Raw genomic sequence first — 23,113 nt, 5'->3', positions numbered from 1 at the left:
ATGGCATCATCAACAATTGTATCTAAAAAGATGATTAAGCTTTTCTCCCCAACTCCTCCTTCACTTAGATGTCACAAACTCTCTTTTATGGATCACATAAATATTCCTCTACATTCTCCATTTGCCTTCTTCTACCCTAAACCTCAAAATTATAGTAACAAAATTAGTCAAATATCACAAATTCTTGAAAATTCCCTTTCAAAAGTATTATCCTTTTATTATCCCTTAGCGGGAAAATTCAAGGATAATAATACCTATGTCGATTGTGATGACACAGGTGCTGAGTATTTAAATGTCCGTATCAATTGTCCAATGTCTTAAATTCTCAACCACCCTTATAATGATGTTGTAGATGTAGTCTTCCCACAAGATTTGCCTTGGAGTAGTACCTTGAATCGAAGTCCACTAGTGGTCCAATTAAGCCATTTTGATTGTGGTGGAATAGCAATCAGTGCATGTATGTCACATACAATTATTGATGGATATAGTAGCACTAAATTCATTAATGATTGGGCCAATATAGCTCGACATGTGGATTTCAAACCATCTCCTCAGTTTAATGCATCTACATTCTTCCCTCTAATGAGTGATGCTTCGAGTAGTACTCTACCTGTAATGCATCCATCACAACGTCATGTGTCAAGAATATACAATTTTTCATCCTCTAATTTAGGACGACTCAAGGATATTGTAACAAAAAATTCACATGTAAACAATCCAACTCGCCTTGAAGTTGCCTCAGCACTTGTTCATAAATGTGGAGTGATTATGTCAATGGAGAAATCAGGCATGTTCAAACCAACTCTAATGAGCCATGCTATAAATTTACGCCCACCAATTCCACTAAACACAATGGGAAATGCTACATGTATCATTCTCACAAAAACGATGACAGAAGATGAGGTAAAACTTCCAAACTTCGTTGCTCAATTACAGAAGGATAAACAACAACTTCGAGGCAAGTTAAAGGATATGAATAAAGATATGATACCCTTATATACACTTGAACTAGCTAAAAACGCGATGAAGATAATAGAGAAGGATACATGTGATGTTTATCTTTGCTCAGGGATAAGCAATACTGGATTACATAAGATCGATTTCGGATGGGGTAGGGTAGGCCTGTAAGAGTAACCCTAGCAACACATCCAATGAAGAACAACTTCTTGTTCTTGGATGAACCAAGTGGAGATGGGATAAATGTACTAATCACTTTAACAAAAGATGATATGTTGAATTTTCAGAACAACAAGGAGCTTCTACAGTTTGCTTCTCCAGTTGTTGAATCAACCAAATAAGTTCTATTAGTCTATGGTGTCAATATTGATACCTATAGACTTCTTTATTATTGTACTTTCAATATAGCAATAAATAAAAACTGTTTCTATATTATATATATTTATCATAAAGAAGTAGTTAAGCCCCTGGAGATAAAAGAGCAACTTAAACCAACTACAGTAAAAACCAAGAGGTATCTGTGACCAAATGTGTAATATATATATATTCAAAGGTTACAGAATTAGATGAATTGAAGTCATGTTGCACAATACAAGCAGAGCATGCATGACATTGAATATCAAATAACTATATGTTGCTACCAGAAACTTTCTGATCCTCGATACCAAGAGATAATCCTGATGTATGATTAAATTGGTCCCTTATCATAAAAACTGAATGTGGTTGCTGGTATGGTGGGCTCAAGCTTGATTCCAATATCTGATGTGGAAGTGCCACGTTGTCCACTCGTTGTTTCTTTGATGACCTCTCGCCATTAGGGCTCTCCATTAGCGAAGTTTCTTGGCAATCAGAGTCTGGACTGAGAGGAGAATGATGTGAGGAGAATGATTCATCCATAGAAAGGCTCTTGGTTGAGGTATGTGCTTTTACAGGCTTATCAACATGAGGAGACTCAGATGACGGTGCAGGAGTTCCTGGATCAGTCCTGTTATCAGATTCTGGGCTGTTGTCACCAGTTGGAAGAGCAGTGACCCCAGAACCAGGAACTTCCGAAAGAACTCCACTCAACCGCTGTTGCTCTTCGATTATCTTCTTCAAATACTTACCTTGAGCTTCTATTCTAAGTTGTAGCTGTTTCTGGACCTGTTAATGTAAGAAAAAAGGGGGTACTCACAAGCATAAAACTTCTGCAGCACTTCATTAACAGGAGTCCTTCATGCAGGATACTATGCTTGCCAAACTCGGGAGAAGTAAAGTAAAGATGAATTTAACTTAATCCAACTAAATTACGGTCCATTTCATAAAGAATGGTCAATTAATCATGTGCTTTTTGGTGAAACAATAGATAAATTCTGTCAGTGACTAGGAAATGTTCTTGAGCATAATGAAGCTAGTCTATAACGTATGAACACTTCGTTTGTTAGCTGTGCCAATGCACATGCCCAACAGTCTGCCTGAAAATGGTCAGACATATGGGAGTTTTGATCCTCTAACACGGAATATTGTTAACCTACGAAAAAGATAATCTTTCTGTCACATTTTTTGCATTATTCCTCTCATTGTGCATCATTCCTCTTCGTAATAGCTTCAAACCGTTGTCCTAATGGAAGGCTTAGTCTCTACTATCTCAATCACTAGAAAACGAGGAAAGTTGATATACTTTCTGCTACATTATTCCATTTCATTTATAATGCAAGGATGGTGTATATCACGCTAGTGCAGTTGCTCTGCTTTCATGACTAGCATGGATATAAGCCCACTTTTAAGAGACACAGCTTACTTATCAGCATCTAAACTTTCTTGAGACAAGTTACGTAAAAGAAGAAAAAAAATTCTTGCAGGTCTTTGTTTAAGCGGTATGTTGAAAAACAAAAGGTTGAAGCAAAATTAGAAGTCGGTGGCTATCATTTGCTTATTATTTTTTGCAACTTTTAGAAGACAATTTTCTCACAGGACACGAGAAGGACATTCTTGCTACACAAAGCAACAAAAATAAACTCTCGTCTACCATCGTTTACCTGTCAATTAAATACTTCCTGGGGACCATAACTATACCAATTACCTAAAAATCATTAAAAGAACATACCTCCAGTTGCTCATGCAGTCTCTTTTGCACCTCCATCTGCAGCTTTAGAGCCGTAGTGATTTCCACTCCTCTGTTAACAAACAATCCTCTCTCGGGTCAAATATTTAAGATCCTTAAAAATAGTTACTTAGATTTTTTCAAACAAAAGACTGTCTAAATGGTCATGTTAAGAGTACAAGACAAGTTCAGATGCATTGTCAGTTAGTGAGCATTCAAAAGATATCTACACAAGCAATAAGGAAAATCTACTCACGATGAACCATCCAAACTTGAAAGCATATCTCTCGGTTCTTTCTTATCAGAGTTTTTCCCTTGCAATCACAAGACGAAGCCACATCAGTAAGTTAGCATTACTGGAGTAGAACCAACCTCAGCCACATTTTCAAATAATCAAGCTATGTTCTAAACATAAGGAGTACGCAACCATGAAGATTTTAAATTCCATCAGAACCTACCATCAGATGAGGAATCTGGAAGATATTTAGCAAGTCGATATTTCTGAATCAATAGGAAAATAAATGCAAGTCAGTTACAATCACAGATCCCCGAAAGATAAGCTGTACAAACATGGTGAATGTATCTATACCTGTAAATGGCTTTTTACATGGTAAATAGTAAGCCCTTGTACACCCATGACTCTAAGAACGCCTTTCGGTGTAGCTCCTGAACCATAGAAAGGAATCTTAGAATTTTTTATCACAAAGGAAGGTAATTTATTGATGAAGAGTACCAAGGAGGTACAGGAGAAGTACAAGAGGTCCTAACAGGACAGCAATTATGGTATCAAGGCCCAAAAATCCAAAATATAGGCTGGATTTTCTAACATACTGCCCCTACACAACATGTAAACACAAGCAAATACAGGATAATTTGGTACACTCTCAAAGAGTTACTACTCCCTCCGTCCTTTTCTTTTTGTAACACTGTTTGACTGGCATGGAGTATAAGATAGTTTGACTTATATATTATATAAGTAGTAGTTACAGTGGACTAAATGTTATATAACAGCTGAGAATTTAGTTTGAACGAGAAATTATCAAAATCAAAGCTTAATTTTTGATAACTTAGATAAATATGAATTCTAGAAACTTGAAGTAGTTAGATAAAGTAGTAATACTTTCAGTTGAATAATCAGACGTTCTGAGACGTTCAGAAGAGGAAAAAGTGTAAACATTAATTAGGAAAAAGGTGTATTAATTATTACAGTTGTCAAATCTAGATCATTTAATGATTAACTGATGGAAGACCACAGATTATATAAGCTTCTTCAGTTTCAAAAAAAAAAAAAGATCACAGATTATATAAGCTTCTTCAGTTTCAAAAAAAAAGATCACAGATTATACAAGCGTACAATTGAAACTTATAGCATCTTGCAAATTTACCATAGGTCGATTCTGTATCTCCAATTGAAAAGTTTAAAATAAAGCTGCCATTTCCTTTTTTTCCCCACTATGTTGCATAAAGCTATGGCTTGAGCAAATATATGAAAGGATAACCAATAGTGGGATCAAGTGAAATTTGACCCCCCTGATTCTTGGGAGAACGGTTGCATTTACCTAAAAATCTATCCTCTGTTATTTATAATTTGTATATGTTTGAGCACAAGCGTCTTTGTTAAGGTGTTTAAGAATTAACGTATATGTACAAAAAATAATATTTGACCTAGATATGTTGCTTATTTTGCCGGAAAAGGGTGTTAAACTGACAGCACTCTAGCATATGCAGTTAGGGCCCTGCACCCCACTATAATGGTCCCAACAATATAAAAGGTAGCATCCTAAACCACTCTGACATAGACGTTGGGGTCCATAGGCAAGAACTATAATGGTCCCAACAATATAAAAGGTAGCATCCTAAACCACTCTGACATAGACGTTGGGGTCCATAGGCAAGAGGCGGGCGGGGTGGGGGGGGGGGGGGGCGTGGGGCTGAACAAAGTGGAAGTCCAGAAACTTACTATCTGGGCCACCAAGTTGTGCTACAGCATCAACAAATCGTTCATGAAGTTCATTGGTCCAACGCAGACGTTGCTTCGAGGCAAGACTAGAATTGTTGTTGCTTCCACCGGTAGGGTCCATTGAACCGCCACCACAGTCTAATGACTGACTATTGACAGCAGCATTGTTGTGGGCTAAGCTTGAACTGGAAACGCCTTTGGGCTGATACATTTCATTTATCTACAAAAAATAATGAAACAGAGACTTCAAAAAAATTATAAGAATTTCAAAATCAGCAAAACAAATAAAAGAGCATTACTTCCTGAAATTCAACACTCGGAGAAGCAAAAGATCTAGTCCTCTTGAAATCGCTCCAATTTTCCTTGATTCCATGTGAAATATTGTACCAGATACCCCTTTTTACATTTATTATAACAATTCTCTAGCCAACTAATTCACCTATACCTTAGTTAACTCATCATTTATTAAAAGTGACTTAACCATCAAAGTACTAAACTTTACAGGGACCCCACATGGAACTCTGCAGTGGCTCGAGCACCAGCTGCTTTTGACTGGGGATTTAAGTATTTATAGAGGCAAAAACTGCTGAAATATGATCGAGCAGCCAAAGACTCAGAAAAGGTCAGTGGGTACAATGTGGCTAATAAGGCAGATGAAGCAGCTCTGTATTTCCTTGTGCTGCGGGATCATATCTCCCCTTGAGCAATTTGTCTTTTTCAGATGATACTTTTTACTTTGTTATTTTTCCTTTTTAGTTTCTCATTTTTGTTTTTACTTTCTTCACAATTTCCACTCTGCTCCAAAACAACCATCTTTTTTTTTTTCTTTTTTCCTTTCAATGAGAAATTGCTTCTTCCTCAACAACGTCCTTCTTACTCCTCTATTAGAGCTCTTTTTCCCCAATGAAACTTCAACTTTCTTCTTATCCCTCTCGGTGGTCTCAATAGCTGGATTTCGCGCGGAGGTGATTCCCTCCTTCCTCTATCTTTTTTTCTATTTTACTTCTGAGACTGAGAGACCAATTAAATATAGTTCAAATCACTTTTTTGCAAATTTAGGAACTTTCAAGTTATGCTAATCTAAAGCTAATAATTTTGCAATGAATTTTGATTTTGGAAATGAATTCAGTGTAAGCATTGATGATACTATATATGTTTTTATGATATGTAAACACCAAGGACAATTATAAAAAAATCTTTTTAGCTGTAATATTAGTCATAGTTTACTTGTTAGATATTTTCACCATCAAATTTCAAATAGTTGCACGCTATTACTTTGTACCTATAGCAACTCTAGTAAAGGCAGTCGAGAATCCATGACTTTAAAATCCCGAGTCCACCACCATTGCTATCCAACTTCGCCCTTGTACTCCAAAATTGACAAGTCTATAGTAGTGTACAAGTACAACATTCCCTAGTATCAACAACAATAATAACTATGACTCAACTCGAAACTAGTTGACGTTGCCTATCTGAATGTTATATGCTGATTGTAATCGTAAATAGACACGGGTATATTAGTCCATTTATGAATATATAAGGGGTACAATAGTCATTTATCTAGTTGAGACTTGAGAGATAGTTTGTTAATAAGGCTGTTAAAGGGTAGTTAAAATATGGTTAACAGAGTTAATGATATACTACTTGTATAAAGGGCCCTTGCTGCCCTTCTTTGATGAAATTAATTACGTTATATAAAAAACGAGGTTAAGGGTATAAGCTAGGTCATTCATCATCAGATCAATAATATCTCTTCTCTCGCCTTACTCCATCTGTGTAGCTCAATTCAGAAGCTAATCCTTTTCTTCTTAGCTTCTTAGGACTTCTTCAGTGTGCATGCTCATTATCCTCTCGCAAATTTAGAAACTAGAGATTCTTTGAAACTTAACGACTAGTGATTTCATCAGCTCGTCAAGTCACCCCTTGTATCATACCATATCATATATTGCATTTCAGCTTAACACTAATTTTTATGCTAATGAGCATTTCACCTTCTTCTCCGAAATTGAGTATTTAAATGAAACAATTTAGAGAAGTTCATATCCCAGCTCTAAAAATTCATTTAAAAGTGAGGCATGTTGTTGTAGTTATAGTCAAGCGGTATACAACAACAACAACATACCCAGTGAAATGAAATCCCACAAGTGAGGTCTGGGGAGACTTACCACTAACTCGTGAAGTTAAAGAGGTTATTTCCAAAAGACCCTCGGCTCAAGTACAACTAGATATACAAGAACAAAAACCCCAAATTTCAATATATGACAAATTCATAATTACAATCACCCTTATAATTTCACCAGTTATTTAACTCACCCCATGTATCAAACATCACATTTCAGCTCATAACACTAGTACCTACTTGTAACTTTCCTCTCCAAAGTCAGTGGCGGAATCAGGATTGGCCAAATGGGGTTCAATATCCACGTAAAAAATAATATTAACCATATATAAACAGTATAATTTTCCACCGAACACGGTGTTAGTGTTCATCTGAACCTCCTTGGCCCTTGCTAGCTCCACCCCTCTCCAAAGTAGTCAACTCAAGTCATCTACCATAACCCTAAATTACACGTCTACCCCACCACATAATTCATCGAATTAAACCATAAAAATTCAATCTTTTCAAACTTCTCCACTACATAAACACACCACAAAATCAAGAAATTCACTAAACAAAACGAAAAAATATTCAGAAAAATTGAGAAAAAAAATTACACTAACAAATGAGCTCATAGAAGAAGATCAATTTCTTACAGTGATAGATAATTATAGCAGATATGCGATCTTCGAATTCTTCACTCTTTCATTACAAACCGAATTTTTTTTGAAATTTTTGAAGAAAATTCATATAGAGAAAAAGTAAAGGGGTTGTAAGTAAATAAATTTAGAACTGACCGCGGGCAGTATTTAGCTGACCGGAGTTGAGAAAGACATTGTTGGGCCGGCCCGGAATCTATTTTGTAATATTCCGGCACATTGTGATCATGAATCATTTTAATAAGTCCTTTTTTTGCAATTTTTTGGCTTTTCTTTGGACCAGTACTCTTTCTCTCCAATGCTTTTCTTTCATTTTCCAACTTGGTGTTTTTGTTTTATTCGTTTTCGAAAGATCCTCAGCTTGAGTACAATATGTAGGTATGAAAAAAGTGAAAATGATTGTGAAAAAAATAAAGTACTAACTATTAAGGAAACAATAACAATCACAAATTAATGTGATGATTTCGATGGAATAAAAAAACAAGACACTCCAAGGTTATGTCTTTGATAATCTGGAGTAGTGTTATGTTTTGTCTAATCACATATCTCTAATACTTTTTCAACTATCTCTCCTTGTACCAACTGTATTCAACTTCTTGCACCTCCTCACTGGGACATTTGCGTATCTCTTCTTTACATGTCCAAACCATCTCAGTTTTGCTTCTCTTATCTTTTACACCATGGAAGTTACTCTCACCTTGTCCTCAATATCTTTATTCCTAATATTATCTCTCCTACTGTGTTCACACATCCGTCTTAACATTCTTATTTTCGCAACTTACATTTTCTGAACATGAAAATTCTTAACGTGTCATAAAATTTTGTTTAGTTTATGAATGAAATGGAGATAATATAACATACCATGGAATGGAGATAATATATAATATCCTATAAGCCATAGAGAATTCAAACTTCGTTAATTTTTATAACACATATTATCTATATAGATGACTTTATAAGAATTGGTAAAGTTATTTATTATTATAAAGCTAAACTATAGTCAAAATTGAAATTGAATAATTAAATAAACCTTCATTGCATCTTTTCTCTAGAAATAAAATTATTTTTCATGTGCTTTAATTTGTTTGAGCTGTGTTTGGAGTTTCACATGACACCTTTGGAGGTGACCAGACCTTTTTTGGCATTCTTTAATTAAAGCATCTCATTAGTGATAATAATAATACTCCCTTTGTCCCATTTTATGTTAAATAGTTTGACTCGATACGGAGTTTAAAAAAGAAAGGAAGATTTTTAAAATTTTGGTTAAAAATGAATGATAAAAATTTGTGTGACTGTAAATCATTTCATTAAGGATAAAATAAACATTTTATAGTTAAATTGTTACTTAATATAAAAATGTGTCATTCTTTTTTGGATTGACTGAAAATGAAAGTAACTCACATCAATTAAAATAAAGGGAGTAATAATTTAGTGAATCTCATTCTTACCTTTAATTTAATGGTGTTGTGATCAAGAAGAATATTTTTTAAATTACTTTTTGTTTTCTATTTTATTTCTAGTAATTGTTTAAACAATAAGAACAAAAAGGTTATTTTGTGCTTGTTTTTTATTACAAGAAAAAGATGATATTTCCTTCCCTCAAAGTTGACTAAGTGGCGCTTTGGAATGAGTAGAGGTGCAACATATGAGTTCACAAAATTCATTAGTTTTGACTTAAATTCAATATTCGCCAAGTATGTACAAAATCAAATTCATAAGTACTCATTTAATAGCATACTTAAGATTGGTATTCTAAAATTCAAAACTTGTAAGATTTAAATTTTATATCTATCTCAGATTCACATCCTTAATAGTATTAAAATAAGAATCGCGATAATATTATTGAAGAAATCAGAATTGCCGGTAAGTTACGGGAATCTGGTTCCTATAAAGCTGACACTAAACAATTAACGAAGATAACACAAACTTTTATTGTGAAAAATCTCCTTGCTCAAGGGAGGAAAAATCACGACTTACAAGATGTTGGATTTCAGCAACCATTTTCCACTAACTTCAAAGAGTGGTTTTAGATTACAACTCTATAATCTAAGAAACTAATTCTAGCTAGTACGCCTCAATCTCAACAGTTAACTATACTTGTTATTGCTACTCTTCAAGAAATCAAACTTGTTTCTTGTTACAAACTCCACCACATGCATACCTATTCACTTCAAATTAGGAATTATCACATTGATCAATAATAACCCTAGAACTTATATCATCATGTTCATGTTTCGGTCGTGAATATTTCATCACTCATTTGATATTCTCACAAAAAATACTCTGTAAATATAAAATGGGAAACTTTTTTTTTTTTACAAAATAAATTCGTGAGTCAATTTTAAAATTTTAAAAAATATGAAATCATGATAAAATTTCTAAAATAAACTTTTTAAAATTTTTATTTCATCTCGCTATTTAAAATCATGAGATAAAATTGCATGTCCAAACACCCTCTTAGTATTGATTTTTTTCTATGCAACTAGGTAATATTTTGATTTTGTTTCCATATCCTACTACTTCCATTGATTATGATACTTTTAAAGCTTCATTTGTTTCCACTTAAAAGGATAAAAGTTTGAGTTCAGTTCTTTAGATTGCTATATATTTAGTGCATTTCTTTTTTTTCCCCTTGATCTTATTTATGCATGTTCTTAAAATCATTAAGATGTTGCACTAAAAATTCTTCCAAAGTAACCTTGTAATCCACTGTACATATCACCATCTAATATCATGATCCACCACGATCATACAATCACCACAAGCTACTAGTATTACATTACTACTATCAACCGTTGCCATCATCATCACCACCAACCATCACAACCAACTGCCACCTCACAACCATGCCGAACATCACCACCACTGCCTTTTGATTGTGCGACATTGAACAACGATTTCATAAAACATATTTTCTTCGTTTCAATTTTTTTGTCATACTTTTCTTTTTATAGTCCACTTCATAAAGAATGTCTGTCACGATCTAGACCATCGTGATTGACACCCACACTAACCCTCTGGTGGGAGAACCATTACTACAACCCACACTAAACAACTTAACCAAAAACTATGCATTAAAAGATACGAAAGCAGGTTTAAATGACCAAAAGAAATACAGAGTTCTCATAAACTCCAAAGGTTTAAACAAATAACTTAACCAAACTAATGTGGAAGAACAATCCCTAGAACCTGAAAGTCATTTTACCAAAACTCTTCTAACGACAAGTCTAAGAACAAGGAGTACTACAACCCCAAAACTAAACAAACATCTTAAACAAATAGTCTGAGTAAAAAAAGAGTGGGCTTAAACAAGAGAGATCCATGACAGCTTGAAAGAACTGACTCACCCTTGAATCCGGTCACACTCAATAGTCACCTAGCTGAGGTCTATCAATATCCACCTGAAGATGCCCTGTACTCAACAAAGAACAACCAAGTGCAATATCAGTACACACCCACAGTGTACTGGTAGGATCACGTGGCTATCCCAATAAGTGAAACACATGCAAGTAACCACAACATTATAAAACATGCATATACCGAACATATACAATATTAGTCATCTTTTCAGGATCAATGTAGCATTCCACGTTCTCAATAATACACCTTGGTTATCATTTTAGAGCAACATACAGTCTTCTAATATCAATCATCATTAGATATGAATGTAATCATCACAAGTAGATACATAACACAATTCAATAGTCTTCCACGGAACCCAATTCAATGGTCCTCTCATGGAACCCGGTACGTGGTACCCGATCAAAGTTAGTGTGTTAGATCATGACACCCGTTCCAATATTTATGCTGGTACGTGGAAACCAATCCCAGTTAGTGTGTTGGATCGTGACACCCGTTCCAATGTTTATGCAGGTACATGGCAACCGATCCCAGTTAGTGTGTCGGAATGTCACACCCAATCCATTCAACAAGCCACAATCACAATCACAAGTACATTCTCATAATCATGCAATCAAGTCATGATTCATGATATTCAAATATTCAATTATCCCCATTCACGATTAGTGTGATCAATAATGCAACATTCACATACGTACATGCATTATAATGAAGCAAGTACAAACATATATCACACAACATGAAATCACAGCCATCACTTACCTCGAACAAAGCTTGAATCCCCTAAGAAACTTGATTCTTCCCTTTTCGGATTCTTTTCACTTGTTCTTGGTCTACAACAATCAATATGATGTTAGGATCAATAAATAAGACTTAATTACCCGGAATATAATCAACACTATCAACCCTAGATCAAACCCATGATCCTAATATCCAAATTAGGATTTTTCCCACCATCCAAACAGTTCCAAAACCCTTCCCCAACAATAATCACCCAAGAAACTAAGTTCTACAGATCGAAAAATGCATTCGAGGAGTGAAAACCTTACCTTTAGCCTCAAGAATGGTGGAAAACTGTCAAGAAAACACTTGGGGTTGCTTCCTAGCTCTGAAGAACAAAACTTGTAGAAAATAACGTTTTTGGGGTTTATTTCCGACTTAAGTCGCGACTGTCCCACCACAGCAGGACCCAACCCGCCACAACGTCCCCGCCCTAGCGAAAAAATCCCGCCTTAGCGTCTTGCACAGAAACAGTGAGCAAATTTAAGAATTCCAAACCCCCATTCACACCTTCATCCCATGACACACAGAAAATACCCGTTCACGCTAAGATCAGTTTTGGGAGTTCTATTCGCCCAAATTAAATTCTGTAAAGTTGTACGGGTTCCTTAACGTCTTAGCTATCTACACATGTGATCAAATTCATAATTAGATCTCTCAATTGTTACCAGATTTCTCTAGACCTTACTGACTCCGATTTCGTTCAAATCTGGACTAAGTTGGGAAATTCCAAGTTACTACCAAAAAGTTTTCCGGCCCAAAATTTTTCCCTGTTGGCTTTTCTATAATGACGGAATCAGGTCGTTACAATGTTCCTTTCTGTTTTTGAACAATTTTTAAAAGTTTTTACTTTTTTCGTGACATTTAATACCACAATCTATTGACACAAGTTCTGCATATGCAACTAATACTAGAAAGGTTGCTCCCTCATTCAATTTCTCTCATTACTAAACCTGAAATGTGATTTTTCCCTATCTACACGTTGGCCAGTTGCTTCCATAATGCTTACATGAAAAAAAATGGATTTTTTAGGTTTATATTCCCTTCGTTTAAAAAAGAATGACCTAATTTGATTTGGCACGAAATTTAAGAAAAAGATAATTATCTTGTAGTCCTAAACTAAACCTATGTCAAGTATACAAAAATGTCCTTTACTCTTGTGACATTAAACATGTCATGTGAAAAAGTAAATTTAATTAAAATGTTACCAGAATTTTTTTTTATTTTTTTAAAAACGGACTAAAAAGAAAAATAAATTGGAATATAATACTTGCCCTATTATCATATAGCAATATATGGAGAATAACTAAAGTATAGACCCAAACTTTTCGAGCATCGCTATGCACCATGAAAAATGTTTTTTAGCGATAATTATTAACTAACGACGATAGCTTAATTACTGCTAATTATATTTTTCAGATCACACCTTACACAAATCCAACAACATGCACATATAATTAGGGGTGTTTGTGGTTTAGTTTGGAGCGGTTATTGATTAAAACCAAAATCAAACCAATCTAAGTCGATTTTTAAATTTTTTAAACCAAATCAATCCAAACGAAAAAAATAACTGTCGATTTGGTTATTCTCGGTTTGGTTCATTTTTATTCTTATTTTTTTGGTTTGAAAGTAATAAATATTTTGAGGACATATGTATCTCGATAGACATAGACACCTAGTACATGAACTATCTATAGGAAATCTACTGTGAGTTCAATTAAGCAATTAAGCAATACTAGAATTATTATTACACGAACAAAGTGATTCAATTAAGAAAAATGTGACTATCTTATGTGAGGTAGGGTAGATAAATACTAAAGTAATGGATTTTGATGGACTTGGACTTGGGGTTGTAATAGTTGAGCTAAAATTTATGTGTTGGGCTTGAGAAAATGGTAAAGTTAAAGACTCAAGTTAATTAAAATTTAACGAAATATTTACATTTTATTCATGAATAATATATGTCTAATTTCTCTGTTCGATTTGGTTATTTTTGCGGTTGTTTTTAAGTAATACCCAAACCAAACCAAATAGTATCGATTTTCAAAATTTAAAACCAAATATCAATTTTTTAATCAATTTGATTCGGATTACGATTAGATTTGATTTTTTAAATATAACCATGATCCGCCCTACATATAATATATGATATTATCCTATCAAAAGTATATGAACATGTTGCCCTTTTCTTCTACGTGACACAACACGTTCTAAGAGCATTTTGCGGAATTAGCAATCTTTCTAAACTAAATCTTCAATATTCAACTAATTAAGCAACATTTAATTAGTAGGATAAGGGGTTCAGAAAACTGTGGTTGATTTGTTCTTTTACCATGTCAGCCACACTCTCATCTAGTCGATCTTGATAGTCCGAATACGAGAAGTGTCTTAATCTAGACACTCTCCAAGTTGATAGGATCCAAATGAAAAAAGGAAATACAATGGTAGGATTTGCCGGGTGAGCAAAAAGTAGTTACCTTTAGCCCGATTTTCCTTATTAATTATTGATAAGGCACAGGGAAAGCATCATCCTTATAAGACTGTTGCTAAACAAAAGAAATTATTTTTCACATACAACCATGAGAGGGCAACTTGAGCATCCGTTTACGACGTGGGTGGAATTAGCAGTTTTCTCTATTTTCTTCAATGGTAGGAAATAGGCATCTGTGGGATATATGGGAGGAAACCAGTCTGCAGTAATTCAAATTGCTCGTTCAATCATTGTTTTTTTAATAGGTGTGCCAATTCAAAATTTAACAAGTAAAAAAGAGACGGAGGATGTATTTATTATTAAAAAAAATTCAAACATATCATCAAACTTTGAAAAAAACTCATTGATAAATGTCATCGTTTGAAAGTTTGGTTGAGTCATTATGGCCGGTAGATTTTTAATCACATGCAGCACAATATGTACTATATATCGTGAACTAGTTAATATGGCTTAAAATAGCATTATTCTGGATAAAGTTGATTTCTAGATTTCATTTCTACGGTAATAATTTAAAAGAATTATTCGATCCTTTCATTTTTTAATATATTAAGCCATCACCATTATGTTGTGAACGTTAAGATGTGGAGGATTTGACTTAACCCTATCATATTATATTTAGCATAAAGCATAGATAGTATGGTATATCAATATCAAATTCATCAAATCATAAAAATGTTACATGATCCAAAAGAAATATAAATTTAAATCAATTCGTAAAACATTCCCAAAATAAAAAATAAATAAAAATACAAACCCTTAAATTTATTTGGTTGTACCAGGAATTGGAGAAGTAAACTCTAGAAGCTCTTTGTCCTTCTGAAAAATTAACATTTCATCTTCTGGTAATGTGATTAGTGCATCTATCCCTTCTTCACTCGGGTCATCAAAAAGCATGATACTTTTCTTCACTGGATATTTTTTATATGTAACTTTTATAGGCCTACCCCATCCAAAATTATTCTTACTATATAGTCCAAAATTGCACACGCTTGTTGATAAATAAATATCAAATATATCCTTCTCCATCATGTCTACAACACCTTTCATTTTTCCAAGTGCATATGGGACTATCTGATTCATATCTAGATTCTTCAACTCGTTTCGAACTTGTTGTTTAACTTTTTGCAACTGAGCAACATAGTTAGACAACTGTATCTCATTTTCTGTCATTGCTATTGTGCTATAGCAACATGCCGCATTTCCTGTTGTGTCTAGTGGAATTAGAGGGCGTAAATTTATTACCTGGCTCATTAGAGATGGTTTAAAGAAGCCCAAATTTTCCATAGATGCAGTCGCCCCACATTTATGAATAAGTGATGTGGCAACTTCAACACGAGTTGGATTTTGTATTCCTGTAATACTATTTTTGAGTCTTCTCAAATTTGAGGATGAGAAATTGTACATTCTTGACACATGTTGTTGTTGTGATTCAGGTGAAGCATTTATAGGCAAAATATTTGGACCACCATCCATTAGTGGAAAAAAAGTAGATGCATTAAATTGAGGAGATGGTTTGAAATCCACGTGTCGAGCTGTAGTGGCCCAATCATTAATGAATTTAGCAAAACTATATCCATCAGCAATTTTATGTGACATACATGCACTGACTGCTATTCCGCCACAATCAAAATGACTTAATTGAACCACTAGTGGACTTCGATTCAAGGTACTACACCAAGGCAAGTCTTGTTGGAAGACTACATCCGCAACATCATTAGAAGAGTTGTTGAGAATTTCGGACATTGAACAATTGATTTTGACATTTAAATACTCTGCACCTGTGTCATCACAATCGACATAGTTATTATTATCCTTGATTCGTCCCGCAAAGGGATAATAAGAGGATAATACTTTTGAAAGGGAGTTTTCAAGAATTTGTGATATTTGGTTTTTGTTATAATTTTCAGGTTTGGGGTACAATAAGGCCATTGGTGAATATTGAGGAAGATTTATGCAATCCATAAAAGAAAGATTGTGTTGTCTAAGTGAAGGAGGAGTAGGGGATAAAAGTTTAATCATTTTCCTAGAAAGAATTGTTGATGCTGCCATTTTAGCTATCAAAAAGTTTGAATGTGCCCTTACACTTCCACATTCACACTTATATAGGCTACCAAAATAATTATTTCCTCCGTCCCATTTTATATGAGTTAGTTTGACTTACTACAAAATTTTATGCGTATGTAGACAAAATTTCATGCATAAATTAAGTTGGCACATATCTTTTGATGATTATATTCAGACACTTGGTTTAGTCAACTTCGAGGTATATATTTTTGATAAATAATTGGTGATATATAGTTCAAATAGGAAACACAAACAATTAATAGTCAAAAAAGTGATACTTCAGAATTGTTTTTAACCATTATCTCTAAAAGCTAAATTATTTATGAGTCCAACTGTGTGTTCTTAAGGAATTTTATCCCGTTATTGTTGTTCAAGATTTCGAATTAATTCCTCCCAAAATAGTATGAAAAAACAATTTTGTAATAGCAACACTTTAAATTACAAAACTACGACGAACTCAAAAATAGTGCAAATTACACTTGACACGTTCTTTTATTTTAAAACATAATACATAATTAAAAGGAATAAAGACTTCGAATTTCAATATATAAAATTTGAGATAAGATCTCTTAAAATTTGTAGCTAATTATTATTTTATTCCAGGTGTTTAATTGTAGCAATAAAATCCAATTAAAAAAGTACAGCCATGTGGAGAGGAAAATATATAAAAATAATTGTTGACCATCAGTATAATAATTTTATTAAATTTTGAGGAAATGACGTGCGTTCTTGTTCCATTAAACAATTTGATTTTGAATAATTAAGAGAATATAATCAACCATATCAAAGATTTATGCTAATTATTTTTAAAAAAATCATGTTGGTAATTTAAACATCAAGAAAGTAATTAATTTATTGCATGACGTGCTTGCTTGTTCCATTTAAATAAATTTATTAAACAACGTGCAAGTTTGTGAGTTGATATATCAATTTAAATAAAAAATAAAAATCCAAGTTTACTGAATTTAAAATATATATAAATTCAGTACACAACCACAATGTATACTGGTAGGATCACGTGGCTATCCCAATAAGTGAAACACATGCAAGTAACCACAACATTATAAAATATGCATATACCGAACAAATACAATATTAGTCATCTTTTCAGGATCAATGTAGCATTCCACGTTCTCAATTATACACCTTGGTTATCATTTTAGAGCAACATACAGTCTTCTAATATCAATCATCATTAGATATGAATGTAATCATCGCAAGTAGATACATAACAAAATTCAATAGTCCTCCACGAAACCCAATTCAATGGTCCTCTCATGGAACCCGGTACGTGGTACCCGATCAAAGTTAGTGTGTTAGATCGTGACACCCGTTTCAATATTTATGCTGGTACGTGGCAACCGATCTCAGTTAGTGTGTTGGATCGTGACACCCGTTCCAATGTTTATGCAGGTACGTGGCAACCGATCCCAGTTAGTGTGTCGGAATGTCACACCCGATCCATTCAACAAGCCACAATCACAATCACAAGTACATTCTCATAATCATGCAATCAAGTCATGATTCATGATATTCAAATATTCAATTATCCCCATTCACGATTAGTGTGATCAATAATGCAACATTCACCTACATACATGCATTATAATGAAGCAAGTACAAACATATATCACACAACATGAAATCACAGCCATCACTTACCTCGAACAAAGCTTGAATCCCCTAAGAAACTTGATTCTTCCCTTTTCGGATTCTTTTCGCTTGTTCTTGGTCTACAATAATCAATATGATGTTAGGATCAATAAATAAGACTTAATTACCCGGAATATAATCAACACTATCAACCCTAGATCAAACCCATGATCCTAATATCCAAATTAAGATTTTTCCCACCATCCAAACAGTTCCAAAACCCTTCCCCAACAATAATCACCCAAGAAACTAAGTTCTACAGATCGAAAAATGCATTCGGGGAGTGAAAATCTTACCTTTAGCCTCAAGAATGGTGGAAAACTGTCAAGAAAACACTTGGGGTTTCCTCCTAGCTCTGAAGAACAAAACTTGTAGAAAATAACGTTTTTGGGTGTCACGCCCCGAGCCTACACCCTGGGCGGGACCGGCACCCGGAGACCATTTCTGGCCCCAAGCGAACCCTTGGCCTGGCTTTCTTAACTCAGCGGAAACCTCAACAGAAAAACTCGATGCAATGCAATATTACAAAACAACATAACTTATAAAATATCGCCAAAAAGGCAACTCGAATCTCAAAATAGAATATTTACATATATACATAGATAAGAGACTCAAAACTAGCTGACTGACTGTCTGTCTATGAAGCTTCTAAAATACTGAGATGGATGTTGGGACAGACCCAGCAACATCCTAATAAAACAAAAAAAAACTAACACAAAATATTTGAGTCCTCCGGAATGCAAGGAGGCTCACCACTGACTCTGGAGTGCTCAGCTGGATAAACGATGAGCAGGATGCTGATCCGGGGTACCTGAATCTGCATCATCAAACGATGTAGGCCAACTGGCATCAGTACATGGAATGTACGAGTATGCAAGCTGGAAAACTAAGCAACAAAGGCTAGAAGGAAATCTGGAAGAAACTGAATAGCTTACCTGGCTCAACTCAACTCAACCTGACTGACTTCTTTCAATATAAGGCAATTTAAAACAAGTGCGATATAAAGAAAAAACTGTTTAAAACATGCTATAAACTCTGTGTGTATACAAAGACACAATAAGCCTGAAATGTATATAGAAATACAATGAATTGATGTATATAAAAATACAATAATCTCTGTGTATGAAAATACAATAACTGTTGTAGGAGTTTCTCTAACCGACAACCATCACATAAGAGCTATAGTGATGATACAGCGATCGACCTCACGCTGCCAGAGCATCTTATACCCGGCCAAAGGTATAAGACCTGAACTGCCTAATGGATCCACTAGTCTAATCTGAAAAGGATTCATCCAAAAAATATGATCCTTTTCTACCCATGGTGGCTAACATGGTTCTATGGGGGCTGTGGGTTCTTTGAACGCTCCCCCAATTCGGTGCTCGATACTACTCCCAAAAATGTACTGGCTCTTATGTTTTTAAAACACGTTTCTTCTTGCTGATATGAGATAATTACTCAAAAACTAGCCCGAAGGCCCCTTTGGAAATCTCAGTTTCCAACATTATTCAAATGTAAAGACATTTCTTTAAAACTTCTTTGGGAATACATAGTTCCCTAATAACTTTGAGAAACGAACTCAACTTTAAACTCATGACTTAACTTGAAACTGAGACTCTTACTCGACTTGAAACTTGAGACTCTTTTTCTTAACTTCTAACTTCACTTGACTTGGAACTATCTTTCCTTGAATCGGAATTATGAATTCAAGGTGTTCGATCACATGTTATGGAGGGATTCTTGAACGCTTAGACGTACTTTGGAGTGTCGGAAACAACTGTAAAACATAGGTATAATACTTTGGAACATGCATGAGAAAGCGAGGAAAGAAATGGGGAAACTTGGCTGAGACTTCAGATTTCTGGTGACACAGATGGCACTTACGGACGCCATCGACGGACCGTAGATGGACTCACAGTCCATCCTGCAGGTCCGTAGATCGCGTCAGAAACTTCCCCCGAATTCATTTAAAAAAAAATGACTAAGTGTTGACCTACGGTCCGGACTTACGGTCCGTAGGTCAGGTTACGGACCGTAGGTCGTGCCCGTAGATCGATGCCCCAAAAACCCCACTTCTGTCCCGATTGACGGTTGACCAGTACGGACCGTCAATCGATCTACGGTCCGTAGGTCACGCCCGTAGATGGGGATCGACATCCAAAAAAAAAATTGCTGAGAATTGATGGTGAATTAACTTCAAAAGGGTCATAACTCTTAGAATCATAATTCCCTCAACATACAATAGGTTTCAACGTAAATACATAACCCAATCATGTCTCAAAATGAAAAATGACTTCAACCACACCACCAACAACATCAACAACAACTAACAACTTCAACAACAATTCCAATCTTTTCTCAAATCATAGAATAAGCTTGGTGTGTGTGAGGGAAATGATCAACCCACACGAAAACTCACATACCTTGATAGGGATCGCCCCCGGCGAACATCCACAATGATCTTGACTAATCTTGTTGAATCTCCTCTTTCTTCTCTTCTTCTTCTTCTCCTTCTTCTCTTCTTCACTCTCAAGAACCCTAACTCTTTCTCTTTCAAAAATGGGACAAAATGATCCAAAGATCAGCCTAATACAACAATGTAGTCTCAAAAGAAACAAATTTGTGAAAAGACCAAAATGCCCTTAAATTTCCGAACGGATTTCCCTTCCAACTGCCCAACTTCTAAAGGGCATAACTCCCTCATACGAACTCGGAATCGAGTAAACTCAGTGGCGTTGGAAAGATCCTTCCAAGGGCTTTCCAAACATAATTGGAACTACTCCTGGATCATCCTGAGCTAGGAGTTATGACTGCTCAAAGTTGGCCAAAAACTCACTGATTTCCACACTTAGCCAAATTTCAAGATTTTTAAATTGTCGGATGTTACATGGGGTTTATTTCCGACTTAAGTCGTGGCTGTCCCACCACAGCAGGACCCAACCCGCCACAGCGTCCCCGCTCTAGCGAAAAAATCCCGCCTTAGCGGCTTGCACAGAAACAGTGAGCAAATTTAAGAATTCCAAACCCCCATTCACACCTTCATCCCATGACACACAGAAAATATCCGTTCACGCTAAGATCAGTTTTGGGAGTTCTATTCGCCCAAATTAAATTCTGTAAAGTCGTACGGGTTCCTTAACGTCTTAGCTATCTACACATGTGATCAAATTCATAATTAGATCTCTCAATTGTTACCAGATTTCTCTAGACCTTACTGACTCCGATTTCGTCCAAATCTGGACTAGGTTGAAAAATTCCAAGTTACTACCAAAAAGTTTTCCGGCCCAAAATTTTTCCCTGTTGGCTTTTCTATAATGACGGAATCAGGTCGTTACAATGTTCCTTCTGTTTTTGAACAATTTTTAAAGTTTTTACTTTTTACGTGACATTTAATACCACAATCTATTGACACAAGTTCTGCATATGCAACTAATACTAGAAAGGTTGCTCCCTCATTCAATTTCTCTCATTACTAAACCTGAAATGTGATTTTTCCCTATCTACACGTTGGCCAGTTGCTTCCATAATGCTTACATGAAAAAAAATGGATTTTTTAGGTTTATATTCCCCTCGTTTAAAAAAGAATGACCTAATTTGATTTGGCACGAAATTAAGAAAAAGATAATTATCTTGTAGTCCTAAACTAAACCTATGTCAAGTATACAAAAATGTCCTTTACTCTTGTGACATTAAACATGTCATGTGAAAAAGTAAATTTAATTAAAATGTTACCAGATTTTTTTTATTTTTTTTTAAAAACGGACTAAAAAGAAAAATAAATTGGAATATAATACTTGCCCTATTATCATATAGCAATATATGGAGAATAACTAAAGTATAGACCCAAAATTTTCGAGCATCACTATGCACCATGAAAAATGTTTTTTAGCGATAATTATTAACTAACGACGATAGCTTAATTACTGCTAATTATATTTTTCAGATCACACCTTACACAAATCCAACAACATGCACATATAATTAGGGGTGTTTGTGGTTTAGTTTGGAGCGGTTATTGATTAAAACCAAAATCAAACCAATCTAAGTCTATTTTTAAATTTTTTAAACCAAATCAATCCAAACGAAAAAAATAACTGTCGATTTGGTTATTCTCGGTTTGGTTCATTTTTATTCTTATTTTTTTGGTTTGAAAGTAATAAATATTTTGAGGACATATGTATCTCGATAGACATAGACACCTAGTACATGAACTATCTACAGGAAATCTACTGTGAGTTCAATTAAGCAATTAAGCAATACTAGAATTATTATTACACGAACAAAGTGATTCAATTAAGAAAAATGTGACTATCTTATGTGAGGTAGGGTGGATAAATACTAAAGTAATGGATTTTGATGGACTTGGACTTGGGGTTGTAATAGTTGAGCTAAAATTTAAGTGTTGGGCTTGAGAAAATGGTAAAGTTAAAGACTCAAGTTAATTAAAATTTAACGAAATATTTACATTTTATTCATGAATAATATATGTCTAATTTCTCTGTTCAATTTGGTTATTTTTGCGGTTGTTTTTAAGTAATACCCAAACCAAACCAAATAGTATCGATTTTCAAAATTTAAAACCAAATATCAATTTTTTTAATCAATTTGATTCGGATTACGATTAGATTTGATTTTTTAAATATAACCATGATCCGCCCTACATATAATATATGATATTATCCTATCAAAAGTATATGAACATGTTGCCCTTTTCTTCTACGTGACACAACACGTTCTAAGAGCATTTTGCGGAATTAGCAATCTTTCTAAACTAAATCTTCAATATTCAACTAATTAAGCAACATTTAATTAGTAGGATAAGGGGTTCAGAAAACTGTGGTTGATTTGTTCTTTTACCATGTCAGCCACACTCTCATCTAGTCGATCTTGATAGTCCGAATACGAGAAGTGTCTTAATCTAGACACTCTCCAAGTTGATAAGATCCAAATGAAAAAAGGAAATACAATGGTAGGATTTGCCGGGTGAGCAAAAAGTAGTTACCTTTAG

At 34.6% G+C, this 23,113-nt stretch overlaps 2 protein-coding genes and 1 pseudogene across 2 annotated transcripts; 1 reads left to right on the top strand and 2 right to left on the bottom strand.

Moving 5' to 3' along the window:
• Positions 1-1,298, top strand: LOC125818137 (acylsugar acyltransferase 3-like; annotated as a pseudogene).
• A 206-nt stretch (positions 1,299-1,504) lies between these two features.
• On the bottom strand, positions 1,505-7,843 carry LOC125818147 (myb family transcription factor PHL7-like). Its single transcript, XM_049497681.1, has 7 exons — positions 7,755-7,843; positions 5,001-5,220; positions 3,630-3,706; positions 3,499-3,541; positions 3,297-3,354; positions 3,044-3,113; positions 1,505-2,100 (listed from the first exon to the last, which is right to left on the bottom strand). The coding sequence occupies exons 2-7, from the start codon at positions 5,209-5,211 to the stop codon at positions 1,585-1,587; spliced, it is 975 nt and encodes a 324-aa protein (XP_049353638.1). The 5' UTR covers positions 5,212-5,220; positions 7,755-7,843; the 3' UTR covers positions 1,505-1,584.
• A 7,307-nt stretch (positions 7,844-15,150) lies between these two features.
• Positions 15,151-16,437, bottom strand: LOC125818139 (acylsugar acyltransferase 3-like). Its single transcript, XM_049497670.1, has one exon. It carries the CDS (start codon positions 16,435-16,437, stop codon positions 15,151-15,153), a length of 1,287 nt encoding a protein of 428 aa, XP_049353627.1.
• Between the last annotated feature and the right edge of the window lie 6,676 nt (positions 16,438-23,113).

This window comes from Solanum verrucosum, unplaced genomic scaffold, assembly GCF_900185275.1.
Source record: "Solanum verrucosum unplaced genomic scaffold, falcon-dt-bn FXZP01000253.1, whole genome shotgun sequence".
NCBI classification, from domain to species: Eukaryota; Viridiplantae; Streptophyta; class Magnoliopsida; order Solanales; family Solanaceae; genus Solanum; species Solanum verrucosum.
Note: the sequence above shows the minus strand (reverse complement) of the source record. Positions and strands in the feature narration are given on the sequence as shown.

Coding starts and splice junctions, on each gene's coding strand:
- LOC125818147 (XM_049497681.1), bottom strand. CDS start 5,211: ATGTATCAGCCCAAAGGCGTTTCCAGTTCAAGCTTAGCCCACAACAAT. Junction 3,114..3,296: donor TCAAGTTTGGATGGTTCATC/GTGAGTAGATTT, acceptor GTTTGTTAACAG/AGGAGTGGAAATCACTACGG. Junction 2,101..3,043: donor GACTGCATGAGCAACTGGAG/GTATGTTCTTTT, acceptor TTACATTAACAG/GTCCAGAAACAGCTACAACT.
- LOC125818139 (XM_049497670.1), bottom strand. CDS start 16,437: ATGGCAGCATCAACAATTCTTTCTAGGAAAATGATTAAACTTTTATCC.